This window comes from Terrapene carolina, unplaced genomic scaffold (assembly GCF_002925995.2).
Source record: "Terrapene carolina triunguis isolate 2854851 unplaced genomic scaffold, T_m_triunguis-2.0 Scaffold613, whole genome shotgun sequence".
NCBI lineage: Eukaryota > Metazoa > Chordata > Testudines > Emydidae > Terrapene > Terrapene triunguis.
Window position 1 is genome coordinate 1,531,595 of NW_020664964.1, and position 19,096 is coordinate 1,550,690.

At 46.9% G+C, this 19,096-nt stretch overlaps 1 protein-coding gene across 2 annotated transcripts in view; it reads left to right on the top strand.

The window, feature by feature from the left end:
• ELP2 (elongator acetyltransferase complex subunit 2) overlaps positions 1-19,096 on the top strand; it is a 120,451-nt gene that overhangs the window by 10,850 nt on the left and 90,505 nt on the right. For both annotated transcript variants that reach the window (XM_026659236.1, XM_026659237.2), the window contains exons 4-5: positions 1,611-1,767; positions 4,669-4,746. In XM_026659236.1, the coding sequence (XP_026515021.1) occupies positions 1,611-1,767; positions 4,669-4,746 (235 nt within the window). The remainder of the gene's footprint in view (positions 1-1,610; positions 1,768-4,668; positions 4,747-19,096) is intronic.

Sequence of the window (19,096 nt, forward strand, 5' to 3'; positions counted from 1 at the left end):
GCCAATGGGGGCGGCGGGAAGCCGCGACCAGCACATCGCTCACCCGCGCCGCTTCCCGCCGCCCTCCTTGGCCCGGGACGGCGAACCGCGGCCAGTGGGGGCCGCGATCGGCCAAACCTGCCGCGTCAGCAGGTAAATAAAACTGGCCCGGCCCGCCAGGGTGCTTACCCTGGCGAGCCGCGTGCCAAACGTTGCCAACCCCTGTTCTAGCACTTAGAGATTTCTATCCCAAAGCCCGTGTGTCAAGGAGGTTGTCAGAGTTGTTTGCATCACAGTGGTGGAAAACCGTGGGACTAAGTTATAGAAGGTGTAATAATTGAATTCAGAACTTAGTCAATTTTCAAAAGACCTACACTATGTTTATCCAGACCACTGTCAATCAAGCACTTTTAATATATTTGAATTGGTTTTCATGAAACTGTGTAATAGGCTAGATTAAGATAAGGTGCCAGGTGTTTCTGTGGGTGGATAACAAATGCTAGGCCTAACTAGTTACAGGATTAAAAGCTTTTCTTTTCAGTCTGTGGGTATCATGTGATTATGAAATGTATCAGTCACAGTATGTTTTGTGTTTAATTTAATAAATTCTTTACGGCTTTAAAAATTTTTTTGTGGGGGGGAAACAGTTTGAGTTGTAGAAAATTGTAGCAAGCCTGTATTAAGAAGTTGTTGGACACTAAATACACACTCAGGGCAAGTCTACACTGCAGTGCTACATCAACGCAGCTGCACTGATGCAGTGCATCTGGTGAAGATGCACTATGCTTACGGGAGAGTGCTCTCCAGTCAGCATAATTACTCCACCTCAGCGAGAAGCGGAAGCTGTGTTGGTGGGAGAGTATCTCCCGCCAACATAGCGCCAGTGTGGACAGTGTGAAACTTGTGTTGCTTGGGGGTGTGTGTGTGGGGGAGCTTTTTCACACCCTTGAGTGACGTAAGTTAGATTGACTTAAGCGGTAGTATAGATCTGCCCTCAGCTATACTCATTGTTCCAAGTCTTCTTCAGTAATGTACTCCACATTCTTATGAGCCTTTTGGAAAGAAACTTCCTTGATAAGTTCTGCAGTTATCATTAAATAGTTTTTTCTAATGACCTCATTATGACCAGGGCTCCGTGCCTGTCACAGAGGTCGCGGAAGTCAGATTCCATGACTTTGAGACCTCTGACACTTCTCGGGGTCAGTGTAGGTGACCCCAGACCCCCTCCCCAAGATTTAGTCACAGGTATTTTTAGTAAAAGTCATGAACAGGTCACGGGCCATGAATTTTTGTTTATTGCCCATGACCTGTCCGTGACTTTTACTAAAAATACCTGTGACTAAATTGTAGCCTTAATTATGACATCTGTAATCTGGCAAGGTTCTCCTTTTAAGAAATACATGAACATATACTATAATCAAGTTACCTCTGTCATTTTTTTCAAGGCTGAATGTACTTACCTCGGCAAGCTAGCCCACATAAGTTGTTAGTTTTCATATTTAACCATTACAGCCCTCTTCTAAACATTTCCAAGAATTTAAATGTCTACATGCCTGAAAGTTTCATGTTTTCTGTTAAGTGTTTTATCTTTATTCTTTGTTTAACCTTATGTAACTTTCTGTCATGTTCAGCTTGTGAAATGCATTCATCTTGAAGGCCATACAGAAGCTGTTTGTGCTGTGGATGCTGTTTACCAAACAGATGAGTCAAAAACAGAATTAAATCTACTAATAGCTTCTGCCGCTTCTGACTCTACTGTCAGAATCTGGTCCAAACGAGGTTCAGAAGGTAACTTTCCTTACTGTTAATACTGTAGACACAACGGGATGGCTTAAAGACCAACACTAAAAATGGATGAATGTATACATGTTAAAGTACCTCTATTACACTAAAATCTCTGAAACACCCTGTCTTTAGCAGAGATTCAAGCTGGATTCTGTTTCTTCAGAGCAGTCATTCAGTCAGACCTCTACAAATTCATTGAAAGCCAGCCACTGGTGTAACTGAAGATCTTATTTGCCCTGCAGAACCATTGGCATTGATATAAAATAGAACTCACCCTGGGTCCAGGCTGAATTTGCAAGGATGGCAGTTAGAAAAAACACCTCTCTCATATCCGAGAGTGTGAAGTGTTTGGTATCCCCTTTTCCTTGGAGTATGAAGGCACACTAATAATTTTGGCAGCATGCAGGGGCTAGGACTGCACCTTTTTTGGAGTTCTCCAGTGTTCTTTGCCTTTGAACCTGTAAATGTGCGGGACTCACCCCTGCGGCGCCTCCTGCTGGTAGTCTCAGGGAAGTAGCTCTTTCCAGCACAGAGCGCCCTCTGCAGGCCAGTGTCCCATTGTCCGCTGGCCCCCGTGTCCCGCCTGGACCCCGGTGGCCTTTTACCTGGGGTGCTGCCCCTCCAGGCAATACCCCACAGATCTGGGTCTCCCCTCCCTAGGGAACCCCCACCCTCTATCCCCACCTTGCCTCAGCCTATGGGCTACTGCCAGTCACCATCTAGCCCCCTTTCACTGGGGCCGACTGCAGTCTGTATAAGCCAGTCATTATGGGCAAGGGAGGTTTTGACCTGCTGCCTTTCCCTGCAACCAGTACCTCCAGGGGCCCTGGACCAGGCCCTGCAGCCTGGGGAGTTGCCAGCCTGGAGCTCCTCTGGTTCTCCCCAGCCCTGCTTCACTTCCAGGACCCTTTCTGCAGGCAGCCAGGCCCTGCTCTCTCCCAGCCTGGAGAGAGAGCCTTCTCTTGGGCCTCTGGCTCACAGCCTTTTTATACAGGCCAGCTGTGGCCTGATTGGGGCGTGGCCTAGCTGCGGCCCAATCAGCCCAGCTTAGCAGCTCTCAGCCACAACCTTCTCCCAGGGCCGACTTTAACTCTTTTTCCACTGGAGTGGGGGAGCCGCCCCACTACAGAGCCCATGCAGGGGGCAGACCGAGGGTCTCTGCTTGTGGCAGGGCTTTGGGGATTCTTTTCAAGCCTCAAAAGAAAAATGAAGTAAAAGCAATTTTCGACTTGAAACAAAACAAGCAACCCCCATCTCCTCAAAACAAAGAAACAAACAAAACCCAGAGATTCCTAGGCTCCTTTTAACCAGGGATTCTAGGAGCCATCTCTTCATGAACTGCTTCTTCTCAATGGGGGATCTCTTGTACCTAGGCAATGCCCGAGGGGAGCAAGAAGCACCTTTCTGCTTCTCCATACTGCAGCTGGGGCCACATGGACCAGAAGGCCTCAGGTGCAGGATCTCCTTGGACACAGCAGAGAATGACCAGGAGGCACAGGGAAAGCTAGGTGTTTGTTCTGTCCTCCCGAGCCTTAAGAAGGAGGAAGGTAGCATTCTGGGCCAGCTTGAAGACAAGGTCTGCATTGAGCTGCTTGATTGGTTGGTTGTCCTCTCCTCTGCATTGGGAATGATGGGTTGCTTACCTTAGGATGAGTAGCCTGATTTTACAGACAACGTAGCAGACTAGTGTAGCTAAACGTGTGAGATTTTGGTTTTCCATATTAGAGCTCTATGTTCTATTCCCAGCTTATGTAACCTTTCAGTGACACCTTGCTTAATAGTAAAGATTGTGAAGGGTACAGAATTGTTAACACCAATCGGTAGAAGAGTGAGTCTAGAACTTGTAATTTCCTAGTTCCCGGTTGTGGGTTTTTGTTTTGTTTTATTATGTAGATCCTAGAGGTCCTAGTCGGAGATCAGGGCCCCATTGTAATAAGCACTGTGTGCATACAGAACAAAAAGTCAGTCTCTGCCCTAAGAACTTAGTCTTAATAGACAAGCTAATCAAATAATAATAGACAACATACAAGCAAAATGTTGAGGTACAAAACTTGATGGTTATTTGGTAGTTGTTTCTAGTTCTCTCAAACTAGTCACCTCCTCCATGCCCCGTGTACATCCCCCCCAGGCAACCTACACCACTATTTCTCATCCAAAGAGATCTCCCTTTAACCTGACCACCTCAGAGAAATAACTTCTTTCCTAGATCAAATGAGCAGGGAACTGCCTGAGCAGAACTACCCACCCCAGAAAACAAATCCCCCATCTTCCTGCGCAAACATTCTAAATTCTCTACATGTCTCTTCCCCTGCATTGCCACACTCTAGCAGCAGCAGGGCTGAGCATCTCATTCCTAATCCTGCCCGAGATATGGGGGAGCTCTTCCCTTAGGTGTTGCCTTTAGTTTAGGGTGCTGAGCCATTCGGGCCACTGCTGGGTCTGTAGGGTGGTTGGGGGAAAGTGTGGCTCATCTCTCTCTCCCTGCTGCCACTGCAGCTGCTCTGGTAGAAGACAGGCTGAGTTTCTGCCCCAGTGCCGTGAATGCCTGCTGCAGTAATGGGGCCCATCCAGAGAGGGATTTAGAATATGCAGTGCTATTGTCATGCTGCCAAAATTAAACTGTACAATATAAGATGCTCTGGGAAATAACTTTTAATAGCTTATAACTCAGATCTCAATGGATTTTACTGGGACCAGCAAAAGGCATCTCCCTGATTCCATGGAAGTCCCTTGCCAAAATCAAATATTTTCTCCAACCAATGGAGGTGGTAACTTCTCAGTGGGGTGCATGATTTTTTTTGTAATGGAAAGTGTTAAGCAACCAAAACATAAGTGTGCTGCCCTCTCCCCCTACAGCATTAATTTGGTAGAGTGAGTTCAGCATTCTTTACTCTCCATTTTCAGCTAACTGCCTTCAGACCCTGGAATTTGGAAATGGATTTGTTATGGATGTCTCCTTATCCTTCTTGCCTGGCAGTGATGGTAAGTACAGCTACATATCCTGAACGCTTAGTCCAGGAGAAATGACACATTTTTAAAAACAATGGTTGTTGTGCCTTGAAAAACAGTGTTTTCATTTAGCTAATTTTGGACACACATAGTATATGAATAATCATATCTAAATTGACAAGAAACCACCCCAAGCTTCACGTCTGAATAGATTTAATTTGGAGGTTAGTAGTTAGAACAAAGTTGCTTAGTTGTAGTGCTTCCAAAACAGTCTTGATAGAGCATGTATTATATGTCAATTTAGTTGCATTGTGAGGCAGACGTCAGTTATAGATTCATAAAGTTAGGTCAAGATATAAGCACCCCAGCCCACAGCAATGGTGGGATGGAGGTAAGCTCCTTTGGAAGGGAGGAACCATACTTGCAGCACCCTAAAGCAATTGTATAAATTTCATAGATTTTTTTTAAAGACCAAATTGACCATTTAAATCATTTAACCTCCTGCATAACACAGACCATAGAACTTCACCCTATACTTCGTGTCAAGTTCTATTATTATTACTAACTATTATCTGATATTTGTGTTATAGTAGCTTCTAGAAGTCCCATTGTGCTAGGCACTGTATACAGAGTCTGAGGCAGTCTTGGTCTCAAAGTTTACAGTCTAAGTAGACAAGACAGAAAAAGAATGTGTGGCAGAGATATAACACAAACAGTGACCAGTGTGATGGTCTGCAAATATCATGTGAATTCATGAATTTTTTGGGAGGTGGGTTTTGTTGGGATTAGCTAAACAGACGTCGGAAGGGATAAGGGACGTTGCAGGGAGTGAGGTAAGGCAATCAGAAAGGAAGATGAGGAGGGCAAGGGGATAACGTAAGGGAGAAGTGGGACAAGAGCAGGGCTATATGAGTGTGGGGTGTAGTGAGATGAAGAGGGCGGGAGGGAACTGAATTAAACTGCCAAATTAATGCAAAGGAGAGAGTGTCCAAAGAAAAAATTGTAGGAAGCAGATGTAGGAAGCAGCACTGACAACACCATCAGTGTCTGATGGTCCGTGCTGCAGCTGCTTGGCTCTGCCTCTGCTGGCTGAGTCTCTTGGTGGGCCCTTTCATGAGTTTGTCCATCCCAAGATCATATGAATTGGGGGAGGGAGGAGGCTGAATGGAGCCTAGTGTCTGTGGAGTAGTTTTTTCCCCGTGCATAGTTGTATGCCCAGTGATACTAGGGGTGGAATATGTTATGAGCAGGACATGGGTGGTCTGGCCTAGCAAGTAGAACCAGGAATCAGGCTTAGTGGTTGGAGACAGGAGTCAAGCCAAGGGTCAGAACTGAAGTCAGGAGAGAAGCCAGGGGTCAGTCTCAGAGGCAGGAGTCAGTCAAGCCAGGAATCAGAGCCAGAGTTGGGAATCAGGAGTCGGAGCTAGCCGAGATGCAGGTCTATTGCTACGGCTGGCAGGGATCTGTTTTGTTACACAGACGCTTCCTGGAACTCCTCCTGGGCCTGACATATAGTGCCTGGTCTAGCCATGAGGGAAACTGTCAGCCTGGCCTTCCGAGGTGGTAATTCCTGTGGTATTTATCTCCACAGGATTTGTGTGGTAATGCATAGCACCCTACCGTAGCTGCCGGGTAACAGCGTGGAGGCATTGGCCTGGGTTCCAGTCCTATCCCTGCACAACCTCAAATAGCACCCCCTTCAGGGGTGCCCATATGGCATTGCTGGACCAGGGTGTTTTTGTGAAAGGTCAGGTGGTTCCCAGGACCATTCTTCAGGGCCATAGTCTTTCCAGTCGATGAGATACCATAGTTTGCCCCAGTTTATCTTGGTGTCAAGCACTTCATGGACTACATACTCTTTGTAGTCTGGGACATGTACTCTGGAGAGAGGAGGTTAGGTTTGGTGGAGAATGGATCTCCATGTAGGGTTTCAGGAACGACATGTGGAAGACAGGGTGTAACTCGAGGGATCTAGACAGGCAGAGTTTGAAGGTAACTGTGTTGATTTGTTAACTGATTTGGTATGGCCTGAGGAACTGGTGGTCTAGTTTGCAGGATGGCCTGTTTGTGCAGAGTTGTTCTGTGGAAAGCTGCACCTCTTGGCATACTGAAAAAGTTGGCCATTGACAGTCTGATATCACTATAGGTTTTCTTTGCTTCCTCAAGGTAGCCTCTTACCACTTCTTGGACCTGGTGAATCTGTTGAATCCAGTCAGTGACTGCTGGGTTTGGGGAACCACTCAAACCACTGAGCTATCCCAGGTATACGCCTCTACTGAAAGAGCAAATTTCAGGGATCCAGTACTTCTGATTCTGCATACTCAAGTGTAAAAGCATCCCCATGAAAAGTCTGAGCTCAAAAGTCAGAGCAACAGCAAAGGGGGTATTAAGGGCCAGTGTCATTCTGCCCTGAATTGGTTCCAGGCTTGAAAACTCATCAGAAGCCTGATAAGACACCTGATGGTTCCTTAGAGCCATTGGTTCCTATTGGATCTATGGTTACAGTGGTGACTTAGGTTCATGGTGAACACTTGGAACACTGTCATTTAGTTACCCTCATGCAACACCAGATACGTTATCTTTGGTGATTTAGGGTAAAGGAAAGAAGTATAATGTGGTGGGTCTGGTTCCTGTTCCTTCTCCCCCTTCTGCAGAAAAGAAAAAGAAAAATGTAAGTCCAAACCATTTTCTTACCTACGCAGAACTCTCTGGAGATAAGAGAACCTCCCCATAGGACCCGCTACTCGTTCGCCATGGAAATGTGTCAGACAGTTTTGAGCTTTTTGCTTAACCAGGTTGTTGTTGTTGCCTTGGAAACTGCCTTAGATTGACACTGATCTGGAATCAGGCTACCACTGGCCTGATACCTTTCCTTGTCATTGCCCTGCCAGAAAATGGATCAGGGAACCTCTCATAACTGGCCATTCTCTTATAGTTTTTCACAAAGAAAGTGATCCTTCATACACTCCCAAATTTTCTCTCCAAAATGATAATGGAATTCCATCTTAACCAGTCCATAAACTTGCCAGTATTTTTTCCGAGGCCACACTGTCACTCAGGTGAAGTGAACTACACACATTGGATGCTAAGAGAGCATTAGCCTTTTGTTTGAATAGGACTAAGTAACACAGGAAATCATCTGGACTGCTTGTCCCTTATGGGGAAGAGAGGAAAGGGTAGGTACTCACATTCCAGCACCTAAGTGGTTTAGACTGTGTATTTAAAAGTTTTAACACACACACCTCTGTTCCTCTTCCAGAAGGGCTTACTTGACTAGGGCCAAAGTTACTTCTATGGTTTATCTTTGATGTAATCCAATATTAGAAATCTGCAGAGTTGCTACTTGGAGCTCAACTCATACTTTCACAAAACATTATTCCTTAGATCTGGCATTTAGATTGGTATGCACAATTTGGTAATCTGTATTTCAATCAATTTAACTGCATCTCCTCATCCCACCTTCCGAAAAGAAGAGTGCTGCTTGTCAGTATTCAAGAATTGGAATTTCCAAAGGCTACTTGAAGAAATAAAGGTTACTCAGCCATACAGGGTTTTCATTGAGATGGATTCTGCACATTCACACTCCTCACCCACCTTTCCTTTTTTCCTCTGAGTCCTAATTTCAGCTTCAGACTCGAGGAGGTGGTGGTAAGAATTAAGGCAGTTGGCAAAACCTCCCCCCCCGCCCATAGTCCCGCCCTTAGTATGGGGGTACAAAAGTGCCGCTAGTATGTTTAGCTGATCCAAGCTGTACCCCTGGCACAACGTGAGAGAAAATAGACCGAGTTCATCTCGAAGAACTCCAATTACAGAGAATCGCCTATATTTATTTTTTTAAAGGAAATTTCAGGCCCTCAAGATTGTGGAGGAGAGCATGAAAACTTGAGTATTCCAGTTAAGGTGTGCATGTGTTCTATGCACCTGAGATTGGAAGATTTTTTCCTAGCCGTGTCCGTGGATCCATGTCTGTGCCCTGAACTGAGGGCATATGGGGCAGATGTCCACTTCTCCAGTTCCTTCCTGCTGCCTGTGGTCCTTGGAGCTCAACTCATACTTTCACAAAACATTATTCCTTCGATCTGGCATTTAGATTGGTATGCGCAATTTAGTAATCTGTATTTCAATCAATTTAACTGTATCTCCTCATCCCACCTTCCGAAAAGAAGAGTGCTTCCTCAGTGTTCACAGCTTTAGCTGGAATTCCTGTTAAAAAAGTTTGATATTAATAGTTTTCAGTTTAGATAGTGTAGTTCTAGTAGTACAGGGGCCTGGAGAAAAACCTGACCTACCCCAGCATCCCTTATACAGGGTTGCCTAGTGTACCCAAGACTTCAGGATTCAAGATCTGCATGGCCTGCCTTCCTGGTCATCGACTTCCACGACACATCTCTCTATCTGCCTTCTAAGTATAATATCTGATGGTTCTTTTCTTGGCAAACTTGTCAAGCCTGTGACTTCAGACTTAGAAGATTCCTGATGGATCATTCCATGAGACCGCAGATCAATCCTCACCCATCAGACCTCCCTGTGCATTGCACAGAAGCATTAAGTATCCCTTCAAGCACCTGGTCTCAGGCTCAGGGACTGCTTAGGGTAGATAAAGACTCTTCCAAACACAGCAGACATTAGGTGGCAGGAGCAAACGCTCACAAAAAATGTGAAAAATCTCCCTCCAAGTCTTCAAGTACAGGACTTCTTCTTTGACACCCTCAAAGTTGGCTGAGACTCCACTCCTTGGTCCATGTAGGTCAGGAGCTCACAAAAGGCATGGTACCGGTTTCTTGACACTGAGAACCACAAACGTCACAAAGCCATCCACAGCCAAATGGACGGCACCATCCTCGATACTGGTGAGGGAAAGAAGACAGTGGACATTTCCTACGGACAGTACCTATGCTCAAAGAAAAGGAATGATCAGTACCGAAAACAGCTAATCTGTGCAGGCCCAGAATCAGTAATACTGTCAGATCTGGTCTAACCAAGGATGTCCCTGCAACTTTGGTTAGCCACTGTCTGGTACCATTGACCAGCCAAGGAATAATGAGACCACCAATACCAACAGCACGGCCCACTGACAGAAGCCTCATTCTCCTTCAGTGAGTCCAGAATCAAGGAGAGGGCTTCACCAGCCTTATCAAGGTGGAAGATCAGCCCTGATAGCGTCTCCAAGATCTCATGGGCACCTTCCCACTCTCACAGGTACGACTACCTGACTTGGGATTGATGGTATCCTCCTCCAGGGGGACTACCCCATGAGCCCTTCCACTGGCCTTATTTGGATCCCTGGGATCTGTATGAGACATCCCAAATATGCGAGGTCTCAGTGGGAATCAGGACAGGCTTCTTTACCTGGGGAAGAGCCTCAATCTGCCCAGGATCACTCTGAGGAAGAGGAGCAATCAGCCCAGCCAGAACCACTCACTTCAGTAGGATTATCATTGTTCTCACCAGATGAGGCAGTCACTCCTGCCTTGCCATTACCACATGATGACTATATGACCGCTTGAGAATCGGATGCACTCTCTAGATTCCCCTGGAGGAAATACAGGGCACCCTTATAAGCTGCTGGATATCCTCCAGAGTGCTGCTCCCAGTAATGTGGCACTGCCTATTAATGAGGCCACTTTAGAACTGGCTGAGACAGTCTAGCATACTCCAGCCACTTGCTCCCCCTCTCTGAAAAGAACGGAAAATAAATATTCTGTATCATGGAAAGGGACAGAATATTTATTTTCACTCCTTGCTCCATACTCTTTTTAGTGGTGCAGGCTGTCGTTGAAAAGAACAAGCAACTACCAACCCAGATCTAAACCCACAGACGAGGCTAAATGTCTAGACCTTTTTGGGAGGAAGAACTTCACTTTGGCAAGTTTAACAGTTCCGGATAGCGAAGTACCAACCTTTAATATTAAAGTCTGAGTTTATTAATTACAGTAAGTTCTCTGAATTCACTAAGAACTGACTCGAGAATAAACTTCAGCTCCAAGCAATCATTGATAAAGGTAAATTTGCCTGCCTGATTGGCCCGTCAGGCTTTGTGTGTGCAGCAGATACAGCCTCCTGCTTGATGGCAATATCCATAGTTATGAGATGAGTTTCATGGCTCTAGTCCTCTAGATTCTCAAGGAAGTCCAATTCACTGTGAGGATCTGGCTTTTGAGGGCAACGATCTATTTAGTGAGAGAACGAATGAATCGTTAAATACACATCAGATTCCAAGGCCATCTAGTCTGACCTCTTATATCACACAGGTCTCGCACCATAACAGAACTTCCTCAAAATAATTTCTAGAGCATATATTTTAGAAGAACATCCAATCTTGGTTTAAAAATGGTCAGTGATGGAGAATTCACCTTGGTAAATTGTTCCAAAATGGTTAATTACTCTCTCCATTAAAAATTTGTACCTTATTTCCTGTCTGAACTTGTCTAGCTTCAACTTCCAGCCATTAGATTGTGGTATGCCTTTCTCTGCTAGATTGAAGAGCCCATTATTGAATGTTTGTTCCCCATGTAGGTACTTCTAGACTATAACGAAGTCACCCCTTAACCTTCTCTTTGTTAAGTTAAATAGATTGAGCTACTTGAGTTTATAAGGCATGTTTTCTAATCCTTTGATCATTCTTGTGGCTCTTCTTTGAACTCTCTCCAATTTTTCAATATTCTTTTTGAATTGTGGACATCAGAACTGGATACAGTATTCCATTGGTGGTAGCACCAGTGCCAAATGCAGAGATAAAAAAACTTCTCTACTCCAACTCTAGATTCCCTTGTTTATGCATTCCAGGATTGCATTGGCTGTTTTGGACAAGTGTCACACTGGTATCTCATGTTCAGCTGATTATCCACAATGACCTCCAAATCTTCAACCCCCAACCTATAAGTATAACCCTGCATTCTTTGTTACTAAATGTATACATTTACCTTTAGTCATAGTAAAATGCATATTCTTTGCTTGTGCCTAGTTTGCCAAGTGATCCAGATCTCTCTTTATCAGTGATCTGTCCTCTTCATTATTTACCACTCCACCAATTTGTCATCTCATCTGCAAACTTTATCAGTGACTGTTTTATATTTTCATTCAGGACATTGATAAGTATTAATTAGTGTAGGGCCAAGAACTGATGATCCCTGTTGGTCCATGCTGGAGAAGCACCCAATCAGTGACCATTCCCCATTAACAATTATGTTTTGAGACCTATCAGTTAGCCAGTTTTTAATCCATAATTATGTGTGTGTGCATGCCATGTTAATTTTATATTCTAATTTAGTCAAGTGGTACCAAGTCAGACACCCTACAGAAGTCTATTACTGTAACACTATTACCTTCATCAACCAAACAAACTTGTAATCTCATAAAAAAATATGAAGTTAGTTTGATAGGATCTATTTTCCATAAACCCATGTTCATTTGCACGAATTACATTACCTTTATTTAATACTTTATTAATAGAGTCCCATGTCAGCTGCTCCATTATCTTGTCCTTTTTCAAAACTGGCATAACATTTAGCTTTCAGTGCTCCAGGACTTACTGAAAATCAAAATTAATGGTCCAGCAAGCTCCTCAGGCAGTTATCTGGACCTGCTGATTTAAAAAGTCTGACTCTGGTAGCTTCTGTTTAACATCCTCTAGAGATACTAGTGGAATGAAAAGAGTGTAATCACCATATGATGAGACTATACTGTCTGTTTTTCCCCCAACGTTGTTATTGCTCCTCCACAGGGTTCTGACTTTGCTTACTTGGTGGGAAAACAGGATAACTGTGTGTGTGTGTGTATATGTGTGAAGGGTTACATTTGTCCCGTCCCTACCCACAAAAAGTTTGATCGGCCACCTCCTTACTAAATTGGGTAGGCTGCCTGGATAAACATGTACTTGGACCCAACAAGAATCCCAATTGCACATAAATGTCCTGGAACTGTTGGCAGTACAGAAAGTCTGCAAACAATTCCTACTGTTTATTCAGACCCTGGACATTCAAGTCATGTCAGACAACATGACAGCACTTTATTATATCAGTGAATTGGGAGGAGCAAGGTCCACCCTTCTTTGTACAGAAGCTGTTAGTATCTGGAACTGGTGCATCTACCATCAAGTCACCATCTTGGCAGTGCTCTTTCCGAGAGTGTCTGACATTGCAGCAGACATTTCTCCAGAGACCATGAGTGGGCACTACATAACTCAGTGGTACAGAGCATATTCAAACAGTGGGATTCCAATGGTGAGATCTCTTTGCATCCCCAAAAAAACAATAAATGCCCAGTCTACTGCTCCAGTTTGTCTCTGGGACACATTTCTTGTACAGTGGTTGAAGTTGTTGAGGTAAGAGAGGGATGGTATAGGAATGTGTACATCAAGTCTTGAGGAAAACAAGACAAAAAGTCGGTAATCCTACTTGCTCCTCAGTGGCTGAGGCAGTTCTGGTTAACCAGCATTTTCCAGATCCCCACTCTTCTGGACTGCCTTCTCTCTCAAAAGGTCAGGATTGCCTATCAGCTTCTTGCAAGTGCATGGTGGAGGCTATTAACGTCTTTCACCCTTCAGTGGGCAGCCATTTGCTCTTTGCACATCCTACTACAGCATGGTTTTTCAAGGCACTTGTCAGAACCCTTTTTCTGGTACTGAAACCTACCCTGATATGGAATTTCAATCTAGTCCTGTCAGCATTTATGAAAGCTCCATTTGAACCTTTATTCTCATGTTCCTTTGTTCATCTATCTATGAAGGTTGCCTTTCTGGTTGCAAGAACCTCAGCCAGAAAGACAGCTAAGCTGGAGGCCCTATATGGCACAGCTGCCCTACAAGGTTTTTCATAAGGACAGGGTTTCCTTGAGAGGTTGCATCCTAAATTAATCTCTAGAATAATGTTGGAATTCCATCTGAAGCAGGTCATCCATTGACTTTTTTTTTATCTGAAGTGCCATGCCACCAGAGAGGATGAGAAGCTACACACTTCTTGGATGTCCATCAAGCCTTGGCATTTACCTGCAGAGGACAAAACCCTTCTAGAAATCCCCTAAACTATTTGTCTCCTTTGCTTCCCTTCTCATACATTCAGCAATATCCTGTCAGAGACTTTCCTAATGGATTTCGCTCTGCATCCTGCTTTGTTAGGAGTTGATAGCAACCCCTCTCTTGCAAGGTATAAAGGGCCCACTTGACCAGAATCCAGACTACATTGGTAGCTTTGCTTTGAGATGTCCCTCTCCTAGAAATCTATAAAGCAGCAGTCTGGGGCTCTGTGTACACTTTTACTAGTTTGACAAAGTTCCTCCTCTATCTTGGTGGGTCCTGCGCTTATTGGCGGATTTTCTTGCCTCAGAGATTCACCATGTGGGTTGGGGAACAGCCCAGAGACCTTCCCCTCTGGAAGAACCCACAGTCCAGTTCAATTGGGAGGTTTGGGGGGAACCCGGGCCCGCCCTCTACTCCGGGTTCCAGCCTAGGGCCCTGTGGACTGCACCTGTCTATAGTGCCTCCTGTAACAGCTGCATGACAGCTACAACTCCCTGGGCTGCTTCCCCATGGCCTCCTCCAAACACCTTCCTTATTCTCACCACAGGTCCTTCCTCCTGGTGTCTGATAACGCTTGTGCTCCTCAGTCCTCCAGCAGCACACCCTCTCACTCTCAGCTCCTTGCGACTCTTGCTCCCAGCGCCTCACACTCGCACCACAAACTGAAGCGAGCTCCTTTTAAAACCCAGGTGCCCTGATTAGCCTGCATTAATTGATTCTAGCAGCTTCTTCTTAATTGGCTCCAGGTGTCCTAATTAGCCTGCCTGCCTTCCTTAACTGGTTCTAGCAGGTTCCTGATTACTCTAGTGCAGCCCCTTCTCTGGTCACTCAGGGAACAGAAAACTACTCATCCAGTGACCAGTATATTTGCCCTCTACCAGACTCCTGTACCCCACTGGTCTGGGTCTGTCACATATCCCTCCCCCCTGCTCAACGCCAAGGGGTTGGGCAGCTTGGGACGCCAGACAGTGCACACGTGACAAGCCATCGGAGTTGCCATGACGGCTCCCTGCTCTGTGTTGCAGACGGAACTGGAAAGGTTGGAGGGATAAGAACCATCTGGTCACCCTTGTGTTCTTCTCCTTGTTCCACTGCATCCATTGAAGAGGGGCATGGTCGGTCACGAGGACAAATCTGCGCCCGAGCAGGTAGTTGCGCAATGTTTCCATGGCCCATTTTACAGCGAGGCATTCTCTGTCCACCACTGCATATTTTTGTTCCCTTGGAAGGAGTTTCTGACTGAGGTATAGAATTGGGTGTTCCTCCTCCCCGACCATCTGTGATAGAACGGCCCCCAACCCTACTTCCGATGCATCCGTCTGCAGGATAAACTCCTTGGTGAAATCAGGGGCTATCAGTACGGGGTTACTGCAGAGGGCAGTCCGTAGGTCTGTGAATGCTTCCTCTGCTGTGGCAGACCATCTCACCAGATCAGGTCCATGGGCTTTCACTAGGTCTGTCAGGGGGCTTGTCCTTGTGGCAAAATGGGGGATAAATCGTCGGTAATACCCCACCACACCTAGGAACGCCCGGACTTGTTTCTTGCGACTTGGTCGGGTCCAATTTTGGATGGCCTCTAACTTGTTCACTTGGGGTTTTACCAAACCTTTTCCCACAATGTAGCCAAGATATTTGGCCTCTGTAAACCCTACAGCGCACTTGGCAGGGTTTGCTGTAAGGCCAGCTCGCCTGAAGGTATCGAGGACTGCCTCCACCTTCTCCAGGTGGGTTTCCCAGTCTGGGGTATGAATGTCCACATCGTCCAAGTAGGCAGCAGCATAACTGTTATGCGGGCGTAATAGCTTGTCCATGAGGCGCTGGAAGGTAGCTGGGGCCCCATGTAGTCCAAAAGGGAGGACAGTATATTGAAAAAGACCCTCTGGTGTAGAGAACACAGTCTTTTCCTTTGCGTCTTCTGCAAGGGGAATCTGCCAGTACCCCTTTGTCAAGTCTAGGGTAGTCAAGTACCGGGCATTACCCAGACGGTCCACTAGCTCATCTATGCGAGGTATGGCGTACGGGTCGAACTGGGATACTTCGTTTAGTCGCCGGAAGTCGTTGCAAAATCTTGTGGTGCCATCAGGTTTGGGCACCAGCACGATTGGGCTGGACCACTGACTGTGGGATTCTTCGATGATCCCCAACTCCAGCATTTTTTTTACTTCTGCTTTTATTTCCTCCCTTTTTGCCGCTGGCACCCGATAGGGCCTCATTGTTACTCTGGCCCCAGGGTTCGTGACGATGTGGTGATATGTCTCGGTTGTTCGACCCGGTTTTGTCGAGAACACATCTTGGTTCCGGAAGATAATCTCAGACACCTCATTCTTCTGGTCTGGTGTTAAATCGGGAGAGACACTCTCACCTGTTTGGAAGGCTTGTTTTCCTGGGTTAGGTCTTTTTGGACTGTTGTGCATGCCTCTTGTGCGTGCCAGGGTTTCAGAAGGTTAACGTGATAAATCTGTTCTTGTTTTCTGCGTCCTGGCTGCCACACCTTGTAGGTTACTTCCCCCACGGGTTCAGCCACCTCATAGGGCCCCTGCCATTGGGCCAGAAGCTTGCTTTCTGCCGTGGGTACCAACACCATAACCCGATCCCCTGGTTGGAACTGTCGCACTTTTGCCTGGCGATTGTAATGGGTTCGCTGGGCCTCCTGTGCCTTCTCCAAATGTTCCCGTACAATAGGGGTAACCCGGGCTATCCGGTCTCGCATCTGCATTACATGCTCTATTATATTTCTCCCCTCATTGGGTTCCTCTTCCCAGATCTCTTTGGCGATATCTAGTATGCCACGGGGGTGACGCCCGTATAATAACTCGAAGGGGGAAAACCCAGTTGAGGCCTGAGGTACCTCCTGGATAGCAAACATAAGGTAGGGTAGTAGGGTGTCCCAATCCTTCCCGTCCCGACTTACCACCTTCCTTATCATAGCCTTGAGGGTTCGGTTAAACCTTTCTACCAACCCATCAGTCTGCAGATGGTAGACCAAAGTTCTCAGGGTATGTATATGGAGCAGCGTACTGAGGTCCTTCATTAGCTTCGACATAAATGGGGTTCCTTGGTCGGTTAATATCTCCTTCAGTAGCCCCATTCGGGCAAAGATCCCCACCAGCTCTTTGGCTATAGTTTTAGAGGCCGTGTTCCGCCGGGGGACGGCTTCTGGGTAGCGAGTAGCATAGTCCAAAACAACAAGTATATATTGGTGGCCCCGAGCTGTCTTCTCCAGGGGTCCCACTAGGTCCATGGCTATTCGCTCGAAGGGGACCTCTATGATGGGAAGGGGTACCAAAGGTGCCCTCAGGTGGGGACTGTGCAGCTGACACTCCGGGCAGGAGGCACAGTACCTCCGCACTTCTTCATGTACTCCGGGCCAGAAGAACCGTCGTAGGACTCATGCCAGGGTCTCCTCTACCCCCAAATGCTCCCCAAAAAGATGACTATGAGCAAGACTTAATACAGCGTTCTGGTGTTTTTGAGGTACTAGGATCTGCTGTACCTTCTGCCCCTGTACTGGTGCAACCCGGTATAAGAGATGCTTCTTTATTATGAAGTAGGGTCCTGGTCCCTGGGTTTTCCCTTCCACAGGGACCCCATCTGTTTCAGTCACCTCCTTCCTAATGTTGTCATACCAAAATTTCCTCTCTCGGGGCTAATCTGCCCAAGATCTAGGGGCCCAGTCTCTGTTGCCTCTACTGGTTCAGAAGCATTAGGGTGGGGGTCAGACTCAGGTGCTTCTCCCTCCTGCGTGGCCTCCTTTTCAGCTGCGTGGGTCCGCCTACCTACAAGAGCGACCCTCTGGCTTTGGGTCAGTATTCGGGTTCCGAAGGCCGTAGCTGCCCTTCTTTCCCTTTTTGTCTTTCTACCCTGTCTGGGAGTGGAGAACAAATCTGGGGACATTTCAGAGAAGATTGGGGGTTGACAGTCTGCTGTGGATGCCTCACCAATTTTAGGGTCCCCATCTTTCTCCAATCCCCCTACTGGGAGTAAGTTTCCAAACCCTGGGAAGTCCCTCCCTATGAGCACCGGGTATGGGAGTTTAGGGACTACACCTGCTGCTACCTCAGTAGTGTTCCTTTGAATCTCGATTTTTACTGGGATGGTGGGGTAGTAACTAACTGTCCCATGGACACATGTTATCCCTGTACGTTTAGCCGGTAGCAGCTGACTACGCTTCACGAGCTTCCCTGAGATAAGCGTGATAGCACTCCCCGAATCAACCAGTGCCGTGGTCCCTACCCCATTTAGTTTCACTGGTCTGGTATACTGGGTTAGTGAGACCCCCACAAGGTGGATTAGGGAGCATGAATCTGCCCAGTTCCCCAGGTTACACTGCATAGGCTCCTCAGCATTGGGACACTGTGCAGCTATGTGTCCCCACTCCCCACAGGCATAACATCTGTATGGAGCCCTAGGCGTTCCCCGGTCTCTGGGTTTGGGCAGTCTAACATCACGATCCTCTTCTCCCTCAGTGCTCCAACTCTTTGTGGCCTCTGATGGGCCTTCAGCCTCTCTCTTTTTCCACCGAGGCCCTCCTGGTGGCCCAGTCACCCGAACTTTAGGGCTTGGTGCTGCTAGTTTAACCCGGGGTGCCTCTTCCTTAACTGGTCGGGTCAGCTCCCTCGCTGTTCTTCGCCTCTCTACCAGGGCGACAACCTCGTCATAGGTGGAGGGTTCGTTCTGGCTTACCCAGGCACGAAGGTCTGGTGGTAGTCCCCTCATGTATCGGTCGATGACCAGAACCGCTAGTATCTCTTCCGGACTCCGGGACTCTGTTTGCAACCACTTTCGTGCGAGATGGATGAGGTCATACAATTGGGACCGTGGGGTTTTGTCTTCCTGGTACCTCCACTCGTGATACTGCTGGGCCCGCACTGCTGTCGTTACCCCAGATCTGGCCAGGATCTCTGCTTTCAGCTGGGGGTAGTCTGCTGCAGCCTTTTCAGGCAGATCATAGTAGGCCTTCTGGGCCTCCCCACACAGGAATGGGGCAAGGATGCCAGACCACTGATCTCGAGGCCAGGCCTCCCATAGGGCTGTCCTCTCAAAGGCCAGAAGATATGCCTCTACATCATCCTCTTGTGTCATTTTCTGCAGCCAATGGCTGGCTCGTATGAGCCGCGTCCCATCATGGCCACGATTCAGCTCTGTAAGGGACTTTACCTGGTTTACCAGTTCCTGCAACATAGCTCAGTCTTGAGCAGCCTGGTCCATCAGCAGGCGATTAGCCTCTTGCTGCAGCCGCTCTGCCTCCTGTTGGGCGGCTGCCTGGACATGGGTAGCCTCCTGCTGGGCCGCCATAGCTTGTATCAGTGCCCGCATGACGTCATCCATTGTGGTGAAAAAAAATAAACCCTCTCCCTTTTTTTGTTG